The sequence below is a fragment of the Callithrix jacchus genome, chromosome 7, assembly GCF_049354715.1.
Source record: "Callithrix jacchus isolate 240 chromosome 7, calJac240_pri, whole genome shotgun sequence".
In the NCBI taxonomy this organism is placed as follows: domain Eukaryota; kingdom Metazoa; phylum Chordata; class Mammalia; order Primates; family Cebidae; genus Callithrix; species Callithrix jacchus.
Window position 1 is genome coordinate 76,424,947 of NC_133508.1, and position 18,944 is coordinate 76,443,890.

General features: G+C 41.9%; 1 protein-coding gene and 1 pseudogene across 2 annotated transcripts in view; one reads left to right on the forward strand and one right to left on the reverse strand.

Annotated features, from left to right (window-relative positions):
• TRIT1 (tRNA isopentenyltransferase 1) overlaps positions 1-18,944 on the reverse strand; it is a 44,317-nt gene that overhangs the window by 14,319 nt on the left and 11,054 nt on the right. For both annotated transcript variants that reach the window (XR_013519959.1, XM_054259186.2), the window contains exon 2: positions 3,221-3,363. Coding sequence is in view for 1 of the 2 variants with exons in the window: in XM_054259186.2 (XP_054115161.1) it covers positions 3,221-3,363 (143 nt within the window). In the remaining variant the exon portion in view is untranslated. The remainder of the gene's footprint in view (positions 1-3,220; positions 3,364-18,944) is intronic.
• Positions 9,527-10,191, forward strand: LOC108592568 (ADP-ribosylation factor 1 pseudogene; annotated as a pseudogene).

Below are 18,944 nucleotides of genomic sequence, written 5' to 3' on the forward strand. Positions count from 1 at the left end.
TGTGTTAATACCAGCCTTCAATGTTTCCAACAAATTTCCAGAATCATGTCCAATCAGTTCTGGAGAGACTTGCAGAAACCAGAGACAAATGCAGTGGTAATTTCTTCCAGTTCTAGAACTTTCTAGGTCTTGCTGCTAAAAGTCAAAGTTTTATTAGTATTCCAAATCAGTTCAACAAGCAGAAGCCCAAGGACTCTCACAGAACCAAGTGTCAGCTGCTCAGGAGGCCACCATCGTGGCATCCATTTCGTGACTTTGCCTTCTAAGGCAAAACACAAGCTGATTTCTTTAAGATTCTTAGACTCAATCAGTCTCTACCATCATGGAGAGACTATCAGATTTTTGCCACTTGAGGCTTCACCAAATTAAGTGAGAAGAACAGGTTGTGAAGATAAATAGACTTCAGTTATCAGGTTCAGCTCTTAGGCAAGTTATTCACCCTGTCTGAGCTTCAGTTTTCTCACTGTAAAAATCCCCATGCGTTCCTATGAGCATTAAATGTGACAGTGCATAGAACTCCCCTACCACAATGCCTAAAAAACAGTAAGCACCCAATTTACTTTAGCCACTATTTTTTCTTATCTCTGCTACTTTAAAATCTTTCTCTTCAGAATCTCCATTGAACAGATAATTATCTGCTTTAAGAAGGCCTTTTTTCCTGGGAATAAATTTTTTTTTTTTTGAGACAGGGTCTCACTCTGTCACCAAGGTTGGGGTGCAGTGGCATGAAAACAGTTCACTACAGCCTCGACCTCCCAGGGCTCGAGCCATCCTCCCACCTCAGCTCCCTACCACCAAGTAGCTGGCACTACAAGCACATGCCACCACACCTAGCTACTTTTTGTATTTTTTGTAAAGGCAGGGTTTCACCATGTTGCACAGGCTGATCTCAAACTCCTGAGCTCAAGCAATCCGCCCACTGCAGCCTCCCAAAGTGCTGAGGTCATAGGCATGAGTCACTGTGCGTGGCTGAAAGTAATTTTTTTAAAAAGACTTTTAATATCCAGCTACTCAGGAGGCTGAGGCAGGAGAACTGTCTAAACCCAGGAGGCAGAGGTTGCAGTGAGCCGAGATCACATCATTGTACTCCAGCCTGGGTAACAAGAGCAAAAACTCCATCTCAAAAAAAAAAAAAAAAAAAAAATCCAGGTAAATCATCATTTACACACTTCTTGCCAGCCAATCTACAGGCACATAGAGACAGACCAGCTCTTTTCTACTAGAATCCCACTAACCGTTAAGTGGGTGAGGTAGGATGGGAAGAAAGATCCTTGGACCAATCAAGGATCATAAAGAAAAAAAATCTTTATTTGTTTTAAAAACAGAAAACAAATTATTTATTTCCCCCTTTAAATTAAGTATAGGGAGCATACAATTTGCACAGCAAGATAAAACATCAATTATATACAGGTTAAATATCCCTTACATGGGACCAAGGAAATGTTTCAGATTTTGAATTTTTTTGAATTTTGAATTATTTGCATTATGCTTACTGGTTGAGCATCCCAAATCTGAAAATCTGAAAACCAAAATGCTCCAATGAGCATTTCCTTAGAGCATCATGTCAGCACTCCAAGTTTCAGATTTTGGAGCATTTTGGATTTTATATTTTCAGATGCTCAAACTGTAGTATAATTAACAAAGGGAAAGTAAGCAAGGAAATGAAAAGGGGAAGAAAAAAATGGTAAGATTCCAGAAAAGGAGAGAGTGGAAATAAAATGGAATAGGAAATACTTCACAGGGAAAGGTTTAACTTATTTGTGCAAGCCATGAAATGACTGTGATATTGAGCAAATATCCTTCTCCCCTTTGGGCCTCAGTATCTAGTACCTTCACCTGTCAAATCAAGAAGGCTAATTGGGGCCAGGTGTGCTGGCTCACACTTGTAATTCCAGCACTTTGGGAGGCCGAGGTGGGATGATGACTTGAGCCCAGGAGTTCAAGACCAGCCTGGTAACATAGCAAAATCCATCTCTTCAGAAAATAAAATTATTAGCTGGGTGTGGTAGTACACACCTGTAGTCCCAGATATTTGAAAGGCTGAGGTGGGAGGATCACCTGAGCCCAGGGGTCAAGGCGGCAACTAGCCATGACAGTGCCACTGCACTCCAACCGAGGCAGCAGAGTGAGACCATCTCCAGAAAAAAAAAATTACACACTTTCATTTGAATCTGTATATAGGTTTTTTATTCTGTAAAACAAATATATCTAGTACTAAATAAGTTCCATGCTAGGCCGGGCATGGTGGCTCATGCCTGTAATCCCAGCACTTTGGGAGGCCACGGTGGGTGGATCCCCTGAGGTCAGGAGTTTGAGACTAGCCTGACCAACATGGTGAAACCCATCTCTACTAAAAATACAAAACTAGCCAGGTGTGGTGGTGTGTGCCTGTAGTCTCAGCTACTCGGGAGACTGAGGCAGGAGAATTGCTTGAAGGAGGTGGAGGCAGCAGTGAGCCGAGATTGTGCCACTGCACTCCAGCTTGGCTGACAAGAGTGAAACTCTGTCTCCAAAAAAAAAAAAAGGTTCCATCCTATTATAATTATTATGACTTTTCAATATTTTAATATATAGCAATCCAGATACTAAAGGCAGTCTGCATGTTAACACATAGGGCAATCCCACTTGTATTATTATTTTTGCAAAAACTTCTTGGTTTCACCCAGAACCATATTTTTCAGTCCTCTCCCATCTAACAATCCCTTTCAAATTCTAACTATAACTCCATTATATTTAGATAAACTTCGTTTCTCCATTTAAAGGATAGAAAACCGAAGCTCAGTGGGGTTAAGGAAATGCTTTACCCAATAAAATTCACACGGCCAAAAAAGGCAGTTCTAGCACTACAACCCAAAATTTCTGATTCTTAAATTAGTATTCTTATCACTAAAACAGTGCTTCTCAAATTTTCATGTGTGTTATGAATCACCAGGGACTCCTGTTATAATGCAGATTCGAATTCAGTAGGTCTGGAGTGGGGCCCAAGAATCAGCATTTCTAACAGGTTTCCAGAGGATGATGATGCCACTCAGTGTAAGGACAAGAATCTGAGTGACAAAGGCACTATATCTTTCAGCTCAGTCTGATGGGGATGGCATCCATCAGTAGTTAGGCCTTGGGTGCCCCCCTTCTGAGAAGAAACTGCTGCTACCGAGAAGAATTGTCTCTTGGCTTGGGCTGCTTTCACCCACGAAACCCAGCCAGTGCCTTTCCTAAGGATATCAGAGCAGTTGCTCTATTTCTGAAGTCCACCACGGTGTAATTGGTCACAAGAGGATCCACAAAGCTGATCATGTGGTGCCGGCAGATTCTCTGCTCTCGGGCAGAAACCTTGTTGGTGATGATGTCTAGGCCTTCATAGACCTAAAGGAAAGAAAATTAACATGAGAAAGTCAACCACCTCCATAAAATGCATACTTATGGATAGAAATTTTGATCTGTTTCTCCCTCCTGCCAAACACTTCACTGACCCAAAGCACCAGGGTACATGTATTCTAACAGAGAGCACAGCCAGATTTACAAAACCCGAAACAAAGAAAGAAGAAAACAGAGCACTGGTTTTCTTATCAAATAGCAGCTATCAGCTCAGTTTTAAAGGTAAGAAGGGATGAAAATCCATGCCCAAGTAAAAACTAATTCTGCAAGATTAAAAGGAGGTCCTTTAGGCCAGAACTTTAAAGCATTGAAAATTGGGCAGGTTGTTTTATTTATTTTACTTATCACAAGACTCCAGAAAGGTAACATTTTGCATTGATTGTTCAGTTCTACTTCAAAATGCTTAGATATTTCTTGGATTTAAATGGCTCTAAAAGGTTTTCAGAATTTGTATAAGATTGGTTCCATTTGTGGAAAAGTAGTCTAACTACAAAAATACACATAAAACATACACATACACACTTTGAAGTCAGAACCCCTAATACTGCTGTACTCTAGTAGAAACATTGTGATCTATCAAAATTACTGCTTCAGGGGTCAGCAAGGACAATATAAATACTCAAAGGCAATATCCTGTCTGTGAGCTCTTGATCTGCCAATTCGACTAAAAAGTTCAAGTGTACTTTTTCTAAATGCAAGGTCTCCAAGAACAGATCTGAAAATACTAGTTTGAAAATAGGGATGAATACTTTGAGATTAAATGTTCTCTCTGTAATCACTGATTCCACAGGGAGCACTGAATGAACAAATAATAAGTTCCGTAGAACCCACAAAGATGTTAAAAGCATTTTTATCTCACGTTTCCCTTTACTTACATGGGTGTCAAATAAGTACAGTCCAGTGTAATGGTTAGGAGGAAAGACCCTGGCGCCAGGCTGCCTCAGCTCATTTCCTAGCTCTGCCACTTACTAGTTATTTGTAGTTGGAGAAGGCAGTTACTAACCTCTCCTGGGCCTCAATCCCTCGTCAGTAAAGGAAAATAATAATACCTATCTCCTTGGATTATTGTGAGGATTAAATGAGTTACTACTAAAAAGCACTTAGTATTTTCCTGGCACATTGTTAAGTGGCACATAAGGGTCGGTACTACCTAATTACTATCATTATCATTACTACTATCACAATAGCTAAAGGAGAAGGGGAAATAATTTTAGTGTTACTGTTTTATACTCAGAAGCCTCTATGCTCTTAACGACTGAGGTCATTTACCAAGCAAGGATATAAGCTATGTTTAATGAAATAAAATCAGTAAATAGTAAAACAGCATAAAAATAAAAAATAATGTAAATAGAGCCATAGGGAAAGTATCAACTCTGCCTTTTTAACTCATTTAATTTGTGCCTGACAGCAGACTCGAATCCTCATACCTGAAAATTAATGCAATCGTAAATCATATTCTTTTCTGTGTATCTTGAACAATAGTTCCTTCTAATGTTATACAAAGTCACATGGTTATCATACACTGGTGTCTTCTGTGCAAATTAAGAAAATTAAAAAGGAGGCCAGACGCGGTGGCTCACGCCTGTAATCCCAACACTCTGGGAGGCTGAGGTGGGTGTATCATGAGGTCAGGAGTTCGAGACCAGCATGACCAACATGGTGAAATGCCATCTCTACTAAAAATAAACAAAAAATAAGCAGGGCGTGGTGGCATGTGCCTGTAATCCCAGCTACTCAGGGAGCTGAGGCAGAAGAATCGCTTGAACCCAGGAGCCAGAGGTTGCAGTGAGCCGAAGGGAGACGGAGGTTGCAGTGAGCTGAGATCATGCCACTGCATTCCAGCCTGGGCAACAGAGTGAGACCTCATCTCAAAAAAAAAAAACCGGAAGGGGCCAGGACGGGTGTCTCACACTTGCAATCCCAGCACTTTGGGAGGCCAAGGTGGGTGGATCTCTTGAGCTCAGAAGTTCGAGACTAGCCTGGGCAATGTGGTGAAACTGCATCTCTATAAAAAATAAAAAAATTAGCTGGGTGTGGTGGAAGGCACCTGTAGTTCCAGCTACTGGGGAGGCTGAGGTGGGAGGATCACTTGTGCCTGGGAGAGAGAGATTGCAGTGAGCCCAGATCACACCACTGCACTCCAGCCTGGACAATAGAGCCAGACTTTGTCTCAAAAAAGAAAAGAAAAGAAAATGGAAGGGGCTGGGCATGGTGGCTCATGCCTATAATCCCAGCACTTTGGGAGGCTGAGGCGGGTGGATCACCTGAGGTCAGGAGTTCAAGACCAGCCTGGCCAAGATGGTAAAACCTTGTCTCTACTAAAAAAAAAATCCAAGAAAATTAGCCAGGTGTGGTGGTGTGTGCCTGTAATACCAGCTACTCAGGAGGCTGAGGCAGGAGAAGCTCTTAAACCTGGGAGACAAAGGTTGCAGCAAGCCAAGATCGTGCCACTGCATTCCAGCCTGGGCGACAGAGCAAGACTCTGTCTCAAAAAGGAAAAACAACAACAAAAAAAAAACTGAAGGGAGGAAAAGAGTTAATAATAACTGTTTATTCCCCTCTCTCTTCCTACAACCCTTGGTTGGCTCTGCTGTGGCTCAGAATTCCAAATGATCCAATATTAAAGAGCTCACATAGCAACAACTTGATTTTGCTAGTAGAGGATTCCTAAATCCTGTTAAGTATGTTTTAAGTAAGTAAAAAAATCCTTTTAAGTAAGTAAAAAGGATTCTAAAATTTTACACTGAGATTAATGTTAATTAATGTTAATCAGTATCATATGCATAGCTTCAAATATATAATTACTCACACCTCTAACAAAGTCAAAATGTAAATATCTCTACCAGCACCTTCTATTAGAAACCCTAGAAGGCTAGCTAAAATTTCTTCCTGTGATCTGACTTTAGGTGTAACTTCTAGAGGCCCTTAAAATGGTGAGTTTAAAAAAACTGACACACAAATATTATTCAAACAGAAGGTAACCCAGAGCTAGCTCACCTTATTTACTAAAGGAAGTGGCCTATTGTACTGCTTATGATATATACAAATGCCAGCAAATATCAGGAAAAAAAAAAGAGTATTAATGGTTTAAACTCATAGAGTTAACAAATTAAAATCTATAACTCATAAAAGTACTACAACTCAGCTACTAACATAAATTGTCATCTTTGGGTGATCTGTTAACCCTCTGCCTCTTATACCATCAGATTAAAAGAAATGGGACATAAGTATGTGGGTGATACTGACTAGACATCTGATTTACATATAATATGGTTTTATGGATATGTTTTATAGTCATTAACTAAATCCAAAACTGAAAACTTTTGAGCACCAAACACACCACTTGGAGGAGATGCTCACTGGAGTATTTTGGATTGTGGATTCTCAGATTTGGGATGCTCAACTGGTAAATATAATACAAATATTCCAAAATCAGAAAAAGCTAGGAAACCAAAACACTTCTGGTCCCAAGCATTTTGCATAAGGGATACTCAACCTGTATAACAGTGTATTAAAGTACAATAAATGAAAGTATATGACTGTGATCTGCAGTGCAACAACAAGAAAAGGAGAGACAGACTATAAATGAAAGATTGGAGCAGTGTTCATAATTATTGACTCTAGGCGATGGATATATGGGTAGTTCATTTCATTATTTGCCCTATTTTTTTAATATGCTAGGAAATTTCCATAACAAAAAGTTTATTTAAAAAAAGATATGGATGTACTTCACAATCATTATAGTGGCTATTAGAAAAAGAAAAACAGAAACAGAAAATTGGAAATGTTGGCGAGGATGTAGACAAACTGGAACCCCTGTGCATTGCTGAGGGGAATGTAAAATGGTGCAGCTATTATGGAAAACAATATGGCAGTTCTGGGAAGGGCAAGGTGGCTCATGCCTGTAATCCCAACACTTTAGAAGGCCGAGGTAGACCCAGGAGTTCAAGATCAGCCTAGGCAACATAGAGACCCCCATCTCTAGAAGTTAAAAACAACAACAATAAAAACTAGAAGAATAACAATATGCCAGTTCCTCAAAAAATAAAACAGAAGTAACATACAACGTATCAATTCCACTTCAGGTATATACCCAAAAGAATTGAAAACAGGGTGTTGGATAGGTGTTTACACATCCATGTCCACAGCAGCAGTATTCACAATAGCCAAAAGGTAAAGTAATCCAAATATCCATCCATAGATAAACGGACAAACAAAATGTGGTCTATGCATAAATGGAGTATTATTCAGCTTTAAGAAAGGCAGGAAATTGGCCAGGCAAGGTGGCTCATGCCTGTAATCCCAGCACTTTGGAGGCCAAGGTAGGTGGATCACCTGAGGTCAGTAGTTTGAGACCAGCCTGAACAATATGGTAAAACCCTATCTCTATGAAAAAATACAAAAATTAGCTGGGCATGGTGGCAGGTGCCTGTAATCCAGCTACTCAGGAAGCTGAGACAGAAGAATTGCTTGAACCCAGGAGGCAGAGGGTACAGTGAGCCAAGATTGCGCCACTGACTGCATTCCAGCCTGGGCTAGGGAGTGAGACTCTGTCTCAAAAAAAAAAAAAAAAAAAAGAAGGGCAGAAAATGATGACACATGCTACAACATGGATAACCTTGAACATACTATGCTAAGTGAAATAAGCCAATCACAAAAGGACAAACACTGAAGTACCTAGAGTAGTCAAATTCATAGAGACATAAAGTAGAAGGTTAGTTACTAGAAACTGGGGAGAGGGGAGAATAGGGATTTATTGTTTAATGGGTATGGTTTCATTTTAAGAAGATAAGAATCTATTGGACATAGAAGGTGGTAATGATTGCAGAGCACTGTGAATGTACTTAATGCCACTGAAATACTGAAAGGACTAAAATGGCCACTGAAATGGTTAATGGTCAATGTTATACCACAATTAAAAAAAAAAAAGACTTGGATGATAGCTTTTAGGCACAATAAGAAACCAGTGAATAGCAGCAATAAAATAAAAATTTCAAAATTATGAAAGCTGATAATGTTCTATTTCTTGAACTGAAATTCAGTTGAATTGTGGTTACATAGGTATTTTAATTTTTTGATAATGTATTGAGCTGTATAGTTATGAATTGTGTGTTTTTATGGGTATCCTTTATTTATCAATTAAAATCACAGTGCACAGCTAACAAGCAAAAACACATTTTTCACATTTTCACCAAGCATAAATATCTAAACAAGCCCAGAAATCAATCAAGTTTGTAAACATCACTTTGGGTCCAGAGGTTTAGGTCACATCCATGCTGTAAATGCCACAATCAGGCTTATGATTTTATTACCAGTCTAGAAAACATTCACATATGAGATCTGTAGCTGAATGTCTTACATTTCCCCTATTTTTCAGCTTCAATTAGTTTCAGCATCACCCTACCTACAATCATCCTGAATGCTGGGAAGAGCCAAAAGGATCTGTGTTATCTTTCAAAGACAGCATGCCACTCTGCTCCATTTCCCCTTCTCCCAAAGAACACCTGTGATCTGTGTATATAGAAATGATTTGGAATAAAATGTTTTCTCTGCACAAATAACATTTGGACAATACTGAGGGACTACTGGCTTCTTGGTGGGGCCTGATAACTGAAATATTCTGAAAAATTCCAGGTTTAACCCACCTCATCAATTATCTAACATAACTGACTTATCTCTGCAAACATTTATTAAGAGGTTTCTATGTGTTAGATATACTGCAAGATATTAGTTACACAAAGAAGATTAAGAAAGTCCCATGGCCAGACATGGTGGCTCACATCTATAATCCCAGCACTTTAGAAGGTTGAGTAGGAGGATCATTTGAGATAAGGAGTTCAAGACCAGCCTGGCCAACATAGTGAGACTCCATCTCTACCAAAAATTTAAAAATTAGTCATGTGTGGTGGCACGTGCCTCCCAGCTACTTGGGAGCCTGAGGCAGGAGGATCGCTTGGGCCCAGGAATCCAAGGCTGGAGTGAGGTAAGAAAGTGCTGCTGCACTCCAGTCTGGGCAACAGAGCAAGACCCTGTCTCTTTAAAAAAAAAAAAAAGAGTGCTAGTCCTCAGAGTCCAAGTTAGACACAAAGAGCTGTAATAAAAGGAGATACATGATATAAAAGTTTATAACCATTAAACATTTAATGTTCTAGTCGGAGCAGCAGCCGCTGAGGCGTCCCTGGCCAGTGTCCTTCCACCTGTCCACAAGCATAGGGAACATCTTCGCCAACCTCTTCAAGGGCCTTTTTGGCAAAAAGGAAATGTGCATCCTCATGGTGGGCCTAGATGCTGAGGGGAAGACCCCGATCCTGTACAAGCTAAAACTGGGTGAGATTGTGACCACAATTCCCACTATAGGCTTCAATGTGGAAACCGTGGAGTACAAGAACATCAGCTTCACTGTGTGGGACGTGGGTGGCCAGGACAAGATCCAGCCCCTGTGGCGCCATTACTTCCAGAACACACAAGGCCTGATCTTCGTGGTGGACAGCAATGACAGAGAGCGTGTGAACGAAGCCCATGAGGAGCTCGAGGATGCTGGCTGAGGGTTAGCTCTGGGATGCTGTCCTCCTGGCGTTCGCCAACAAGCAGGACCTCCCCAACGCCATGAATGCGGCCGAGATCACAGACAAGCTGGGGCTGCACTCCCTACGCCACAGGAACTGGTACATTCAGGCCACCTGCGCTAGCAGTGGCGACGGGCTCTATGAAGGACTGGACTGGCTGTCAATCAGCTCCGGAACCAGAAGTGAATGCAACCCCCCTCCCTCTCACTCCTCTCACCCTCTGCTTTACTCTCATGTGGCAAACGTGTGGCTCGTGGTGTGAGTGCCAGAAGCTGCCTCCGTGGTTTGGTCACCGTGTGCATCATACCATACTGTAAATGTGGCAGATGCAGCTTGCGGCCAGGCTTTTTATTTAATGTAAATAGTTTTTGTTTCCAATGAGGCCGTTTCTGGTACTCCTATGCATTATTACTCAGCTTTTTTTATTGTAAAAAGAAAAATCAACTCACTTTTCACTGCTGAGAGGGGATGTAGGCCTGTGGGCACCTGGCCTCCAGGAATCGCTGTGTTGGGAAAGCTGGGCACACTCTTGGCTTTAGAGCTGTGTTGAAATCCATTTTGGTGGTTGGTTTTTAACCCAAACTCAGTGCATTTTTTTAAATAGTTAAAAATCCAAGTCGAGAACACTTGAACACACAGAAGGGAGACCCTGCCTAGCAGAGATTTGCAGTTATGGCCTGGATGCCGGTCGCCAGCCCAGCTGTTCCCCTTGGGAACATGAGGCAACGGCACGGCAGACTGCGATCAATTCTGCATGGTCACAATAGAGATCCCACAACTCGCTTGTCCTTGGGTCACCCTGCATTCCATAGCCATGTGCTTGTCCCTGTGCCCCCATGGTTCCCAGGGGCCAGGCTGGGAGCCCACAGCCACCCCACTCTCCCACAGGCCACTCCACCCAACTTCAGGCAGCCTGTGGGAGACAGGGTCCCACTTGTCCCTCGGTCAGCATGTGGCCAGAGTGAGTCAGTCATCCCCAGACACTTTGGCAGGATGTCTGGGGTCTCACCAGCGGAGCACGTGCAAGCCGGGCAGGCGGTCCACCTAGACCCACAGCCCCTCGGGAACACCCCACCTCCATGTGTGACATAGCTTTCTTTCCCTGAGCCTGCAAGGGTCCAATTTGCCATCGAAAAAGACAACCTCTACTTTTTTCTTTTGTATTTTTATAAACACTGAAGAAGCTGGAGCTGTTTAATTTATCTTGGGGAAACCTCAGAACTGGTCTATTTGGTGTCATGGAACCTCTTACTGCTTTCAACACACGATTAGTACACAATTAGTAATCAACTGTTTTGTATACTTGTTTTCAGTTTTCATTTCGACAAACAAGCACTGTAATTATAGCTATTAGAATAAAATCTCTTAACTATTAAAAAAACATTTAATGTTCTAGGCATTAAAGTGGGTATTACAGAAAAATATACCTTTTTGTTTCATCTCTGTTGACGGTTTATTTCCAGACTGAAAATAAATTTTGGAAAAATGGCACAAGGCCAAAATAACCTGAACTCTCCAAATCAACAGAGCTGAAATGTCCAGAGTAACTAATGAAGGTAAAAGAAATAAAACCCCCCACAAACAACAACAACAAAGATACGAAAAAAAACAGGGGGCCGGGCATGGTAGCTCATGCCTGTAAACCCAGCACTTTGGGAGGGCAAGGCAGCTGGATCATGAGGTCAAGAGTTTGAGACCAGCCTGGCCAACATGGTGAAACCCTGTCTCTTCTAAGAATACAAAAATTAGCCAGGTGTGGTGGTGCGTGCCTGTAATCCCAGCTACTCGGGAGGCTGAGGCAGAAGAATCGCTTGAACCAGGGAGGTGGAGGTTGCAGTGAACCAAGACTGCGCCACTGCACTCCAGCCTGGGCCACAGAGTAAGACTCTGTCTCAGAAAAAAAAAAAAGACATGGAAAAACCAAAAAACAAAGAAATCTACAACAGAGTCCTACAGGAAAACCAGCAGAAACCAGAGCAGTGGTTCTCAACTCAAAGTGATTTTGTTCCCTGGGGGACATCTGGTAATGTCCAGAACCTTTTTTTTTTTTTTTTAATGGAGTCTTGCTCTACTACCCAGGCTGGGGTGCAGTGGTGTAATCTCGGCTTGCTGCAACCTCTGCCTCCTGAGTTCAAGCAATTCTCCTGCCTCAGACCCCAAGTAGCTGGGATTACAAGCACCTGCCACCACCACCCCCCAGCTAATTTTTGTGGTTTTCTTTCTTTCTTTCTTCCCTCCTTCCTTCCTTCCTTCCTTCCTTCCTTCCTTCCTTCCTTCCTTCCTTCCTTCCTTCCTTCCTTCCTTCCCTCCCTCCCTCCCTCCCTCTTTCTTTCTTCTTTCTTTCCTTCCTTCCTTCCTTCCTTCCTTCCTTCCTTCCTTCCTTCCTTCCTTCCTTCCTTCCTTCCTTCTTTCCTTCTTTCCTTCTTTCTTTCTTTCTTTCTTTCTTTCTTTCTTTCTTTCTTTCTTTCTTTCTTTCTTTCTTTCTTTCTTTCTTTCTTTCTTTCTTTCTTTCTTTCTTTCTTTCTTTCTTTCTTTCTTTCTTTCTTTCTTTCTTTCTTTCTTTCTTTCTTTCTTTCTTTCTTTCTTTCTTTCTTTCTTTCTTTCTTTCTTTCTTTCTTTCTTTCTTTCTTTCTTTCTTTCTTTCTTTCTTTCTTTGATGGAGCCAGGCTGGAGCCTTTTTTTTTTTTTTTAGATGGAGCCAGCTGCAATCTCAGCTCACTGCAACCTCTGCCTCCCAGGTTCAAGCAATTCTCCTGCCTCAGTCTCCTGAGTAGCTGGGACTACAGGCATATGCCATCACAGCCAGCTAATTTTTATATTTTTAGTGGAGACGGGGTTTCACCATATCGTCCAGGTTGGTCTTGAACTCTTAACCTTGTGATCCACCTGCCTCAGCCTCCAAAAGTGCTGGGATTACAGGCGTGAGCCATCCCGCCCAGCCTATTTTTGTGTTTTTAGTAGAGATGGGATTTCAGTATGTTGGCCAAGCTCGAATTCCTGACCTCAGGTGATCCACCCGCCTCGGTCTCCCAGAGTGCCGGGATTATAGGTGTGAGCCACTGTACCCAGCAAGAAACACTTTTGATTATCACAACTGTGGAGTTGAGAGTGCTATTAGCATCTAAAGGGTAGAGGGCAAGGATGCTGCTAAACAGTCAATGATGCACTCTGGTCTAGCCCTTAGCCCCTACCACAAAGAGTTATCTGGCCCAAAAATGTCAACAGTCCTGAAATTGAGAATCTCTGATCTAAAGAAATTTCACTTTGCAGATACTCCCCACAATTTTTTAGTGTACAGCCAAAGATCCCATCCTCTTAAGGCTCCATCCCTTTGGGCTGCCTTGCTGTAGGGTGGCCCTGAGTGTGCAAATCAGCAGCAGTGTCCGTGGCAGTGGGCAGATCCCAGAGCTCTGAGTGCTGGCTGTGATGTCCCAATATAGCTGTCTACAAGCAAAAGGGAAAGCTGCCCCCTGGTTTGGTTCCTTCCCCACAAGCTATCATTCACCTTTTCACTCATGTCCTTCCCATTTCAAATTAGATCTTAAAGTCCTTCAATCACTTTCTTGCCTCAATGGATTACACCTGCCTTGAAAACCATAACCTTGGATTATGGCTCAATATAATCATCCACTGCTTGCTGCCCTCCACTGCCCTATGGGTATCTCACTGAGATCATTAATGAACCTGACTGCCAAATATTATACTTTTCTACTAAGCTCTCAAAACAAGTAACGGAAAAAGCAACAATCTGATACTATTGAGCTCTCTCCTTCATAAATCACTTCCCTTTGAGGCTTCAAGGGCACCATTCTTTCCAGGTTTTTCTTCTTATCCCACTAGACCTTCTTCCATCTATTTTACTGAGGCCAGCCATTGATCTATTAGCAATACCCATCAGGGAACAATATTGAGAAATAGCAGTCTTTATGGCATCCACCTGCTCTTTTTGTATTATAAACTTTCTCTGGATGAAACCCATGGCTTCCACAACCATTATTGTGCTGATAACTCCCAAAATCCATATCCACAATCTAGTTCTCTTTTTGTGGTGCCAGACCTGTATATTCAACTGTCTAGTGGACATAATCGAGAAGCACATGATACATGGAAAAGTGGTTAACAGTAAGGACTCTCGTCAGGCATGGTGGCTCACACCTGTAATTCCAGCACCATGGGTGGCCTAGGCAGGCGGATCACTTGAGCCCAGAGTTCAAGACCAGCTGGGCAACATTGTGAGACTCTGTCTCTACCAAAAAAAAAAAATTACTCAGGTACGGTGGCATGCACGTAGTCCCAATTACTCAGGAAGCTAAGATGGGAGGGTTGCTTGAGCTCAAGAGGTTGCGCTGCAGTGGGCCATAACTGCACCACTACACTCTAGCCTGGGCAGCACAACAAGAAAGAAAGGAAGGAAAAAAAATAAAGAAAGAAAAATTTAAAAAATAAAAAGAAAAAAGAAAAGAAGAAAAGAAAGAAAAGGAAGGAAAGGAAAGAAGAAAAAGAAATAAAAAAGAAAAGAAAAAGGAAGGGAGGGAAGGAAAGGAAGGAAGAGAAAGAAGGGAGGAAAAAGAAGAGAGAGGAAGTGACGGAAGAAAGGAGGGAAAGAAGGTCACATCTCTCTTCTGGAACCTCAAGTTTCTCACATCTATCATCTCTTCTAGTTCTTTTTTTTTTTAGACGGAGTCTCTCTTTCCCAGGCCGGAGTACAGTGGCGTGATTTTGGCTCACTGCAACCTTCCCCTCCCAGGTTCAGGCGATTCTCCTGCCTGAGCCTCCCAAGTAGCTGGGATGACAGGCACCTGTCACCACGCCCAGCTAATTTCTTCTAGTTCTAATAGTCCAAGCTTCGGGAGAAAAGATAGTTTTATCATAGGTACATGAAAGGAAAAATTATTTTCTTAAAGGATGTTGACACTCACTGGGAAGTTGATTTTCCTTTAAACAAGTAAGAGATGTTGAAGAGTAGGGGAAAGGTTGATCTCTTGATTAAACTTTACTTTTTTATTAAAAAAATAACTTTTTTTTTGTGATGGAGTCTCCCTCTATTGCCCAGGCTGTAGTGCAGTGGCATGACCTTGGCTCACTACAACCTCCGCCTCCCAGGTTCAATCAATTCTTCTGCCTCAGCCTCTCGAGTAGCTGTGACTACAGACACGTGCCACCATGCCCAGCTAATTTTGTATTTTTAGTAGAGACAGGGTTTCACCATATTGGCCAGGCTGGTCTCAAACTCCTGATCTCATGATCCACCTGCCTTAGCCTCCCAAAGTGCTGGGATTACAGGCATGAGTCACCGCGCCCAGCCAAAAATAACATTTTTAAAAACAACTTCAGTAGCTTAAGACTAATAGGTTTGCTGTAGGAACATCAAGGCCATTATTCTTTTTAACTGTGGCAGAAATTCAACTGTAGACATGCTGAATAAATTGGACAGATTAAGATGCTCAGAAAGCAGGAGAAGGCCAGGCACAGTGGCTCACAGCTGTAATCCCCACACTTTGGGAGGCCAAAGCAGTTTTAGTCAGCTAGCCGTGGTGGCACATGCCTATAGTTCTAGCTACTCAGGAGACTCAAGTGAGAGGACTGCTTGAGCTAGGAGGTCAGGGCTGCTGTGAGCAATGATTGCACCACTGCACTCTAGCCTAAACAACAAGGCAAGACACTGTCTCAAAAAAATAAAACAAAATAAAAAAAACAGAAGAACCAGAGGGGCATGGTGGCTCACGCCTGTAATCCAAGCACTTTGGAGGCCAAGGCAGGCAGATCACCTGAGGTCAGGAGTTCAAGACCAGCCTGACCAACATGGTGAAACCCCGTTTACAAAAAAAAAGAAAAAATTTAATTTAAAAAAAAGCAGAAGAACCTGTGCCTGAGTTGTTGAGTAAGTGTGGCGAGACTCATGGTTTGGAATTCAGAGTGCAGATCATGGCTTTTGTTCTTTCCTATGGCTCTTCCCTTTAAGGGAAAAGAAACCAGAATCAGATAAGGCCACAGTTTTCAAACTGGGATGTGTATAATATGCATATGGTACACTCTTCTGAACTAAGTAGTTTTAAAAAATTGAAACATTTTTACATGTAAACAAACATTAGGGCAGAGAATGCAAAATTGGCATATATTTTTAAGTTAAAACATGAGAAACCGCAACATAGAGCTTCTGCAGAGGCTGCTTGGAAGTTCACCTGCAAAGAAACACTGGAGAAGCACGGGCATAAGGAAATTCAGAACATCCATCCAGTCCAAACACCCCAAATTGAGTATTTGAGAATACTGAGGCTCCCCTGACCATGTAACTGGCTGGAAGCAGAGACAGGACTAATGCCAGAATGCCCTGCCTATAACCCAAGCTATTTCTGCTGCCTCCTACTAGTAGAATTTTTATCCCCATTTGACTCTGGTGTGTTTGTTTGCTTTAAATAATGAATTCCTACTGAAGCGAAATTAAATTCCAGAAACTGAGGAAAAGACAGCTACCATACACTGAACCCCTTCAAGGTTCTTATGAGAGAAAGCTACAAATATACACACAGACAACGCCATGTGACCATAATGCTGACACAAAAACAAAGGGCTTAAGAGAGAAAGTAAGGTTCATAATGAAGTTTCCATTCTTTGGCCCTTTTTACAGCCTCAAGATTGGCCCATCTTTGATGATTTCAGTGATATTTTATCTCAAGATACCTAAAATAGCATATGAGAGCTGAGGTACTCCAGTATTTGGAGGTCCATGTATAAGTTAGGAGGAGACAATAGAGTATCATGGAATGGACCACATGGGTTCAAATTTTGCCTCTGCCATCCAGCGGTGGCCTTCACTTAGAAGATTATTTAAATATCTAATATTTTGTTGCTTCAAGTGTCCCCATCTGTAAAATGAGGATAATACGAGCACCTACACTCCTTATGAGGTTATTTGAAGACTAGTGTTAGTGCATGCAAAATGTTTAGAATGATGCCAGGTAGATAAGCACTAAGTAGGGAGTGATCACTTGAGCTCAGGAGTTGGAGACCTGCCTGGACAACATAGGGATAACAAATTTAAAAATTAGCTGAGCATGGGTGTGGTGGCACACGCTTGTAGTCCCAGCTATTCGGTAGGCTGAGGGGGAAGGATCACTTTAGTCTATGAGGTTCATGGAGCAACATACCACCTCAGAAAAAAAAGTCACTAGTTGCTGGTGTTGCTAGTATAAATGAATACATACCCAGGGCTTTCATGCCTTTATTGCCCCTGTTGCTCTTCCCTACATACTTGTAGGTAACTGCAGGTTTACTGTGGAGTCCTGTGTTATCCAGGCATACTTATGTCTGGATAGGTTTGGTTAGCTACCCAATTTCCTTTTCTTTTTCTTCCTTTCCTTTTTCTTTTTTTGGTTTACTTCTCATTACCTAACACAGTACTTGTAATAATGGTTTTCTTTTCTTTTTTTTTTTCTGTTTTTTAAGAGAAAGGGTCATGCTCTGTTGCCCAGGCTGGTGCAATCTCAGCTGACTGCAGTAACTTTCCAGGCTCAAGCGATTCTCCCATCTCAGCCTCCCAAGTAGCTGGGACCACAGGTGTGCACCAGCAGGCCAAGGTTATATTTTAAATTTTTTATAGAGATGGAGTTTTGTAATGTTGCTCAGGCTGGTCTCTAACGCCTGGGCTCAAGTGATCCACTCACCTCAGCCTCCCAAAGTGTTAGGATTGCAGGCATGAGCTACCACACCTGGCAGACATGAACTCTTTCAAAAAGAGTGTTAAAAAACTATTTGTAGGTCGGGTGTGGTGGCTCATGCCTATAATCCTAACACTTTGGGAGGTTGATGTGAGAAGACTGCTTACAATCAGGAGTTTGAGACCAACCTAGACAACAGTGAGATATCTCTCTCTCTCTCTCTCTCTCTCTCTTTTTCTCGTATAGTATAGTATAGTATAGTATAGTATAGTATAGTATAGTATAGTATAGTATAAATTTTTTTTTGTAATGGCTGGCCAAGAATGGTGTCTCACACATATAATCCCAACACTTTGGGAGGCAAAGGCAGGCAGATGGCTTGAGCTTAGGAGTTGAAGACCAGCCTGGGCAACATGGCAAAACCCTGTCTCTACAAAAACAAACAAAATTAGTTAGGTGTGGGTGGTGCACCTGGGACTGTAGTCCCAGCTATTCGGTAGGCTGAGGTGTAAGGATCGCTTGAGCCAGGGAGGTAGAGGCTGCAGTGAGCAGAGACTGTACCACTGCAGAATGTAAATGAAAGAAGCCAGACACAGGCTAGGCACTCTAGCCTGGGCAACAGAGTAAGACCCTGTCTCAAAGAAAAAATAAATAAAAGGTGTAACAAACAGAAAACTTAAAAAAGACAAACACAGGTGGCCATGCTAGGTAAAGTGGCTCACATCTGTAATCCCAGTGTTTTGTGAGGCTGAGGTATGAGGATCACCTGAGGCCAAGAGTTCAAGACCAGCCCTGGAAACAGAGGGACTACATCCCACAAAAATAAAATTAAGGAGAAACACGAATGGCCAATACATCCTTGAAAAGATAATTAACCTCCCTTGGAAATGTAATTAAAATGAAATCAATTTGTTATTTACCAGAGTGACAAGAATGAAAAAGACAGGGAATACACAGAACTGCAAATGTGAGGTGAAACAGACATACTACTGGTATAAACTTTTTCCAAAGTAGTATGGCAATATGTTTCAAAATATAATGTGTGCAACTCATCAACAAAAAACAACTCAAGTGTAAAATAAGCAAAGGACTTTGAACCGATATTTTTCCAAAGAAGATACAAATGGCCAACACACCAAAAAATGTTCAAAATCATTAGCCACTAGGGAAATATAAATCAAAACCACAGTAAGATGCCACTTTCATACCCACTAGGATGGCTATAATTTTTTAAAAAGGAAAATAATAAGTGTTAGAATCAATATGGAGCAATCTGGTACCCTTGTACTTTGCTGGTGGGAATGTAAAAAGGTATAGCCACTGAGAAGAACACTATGGCAGTTCC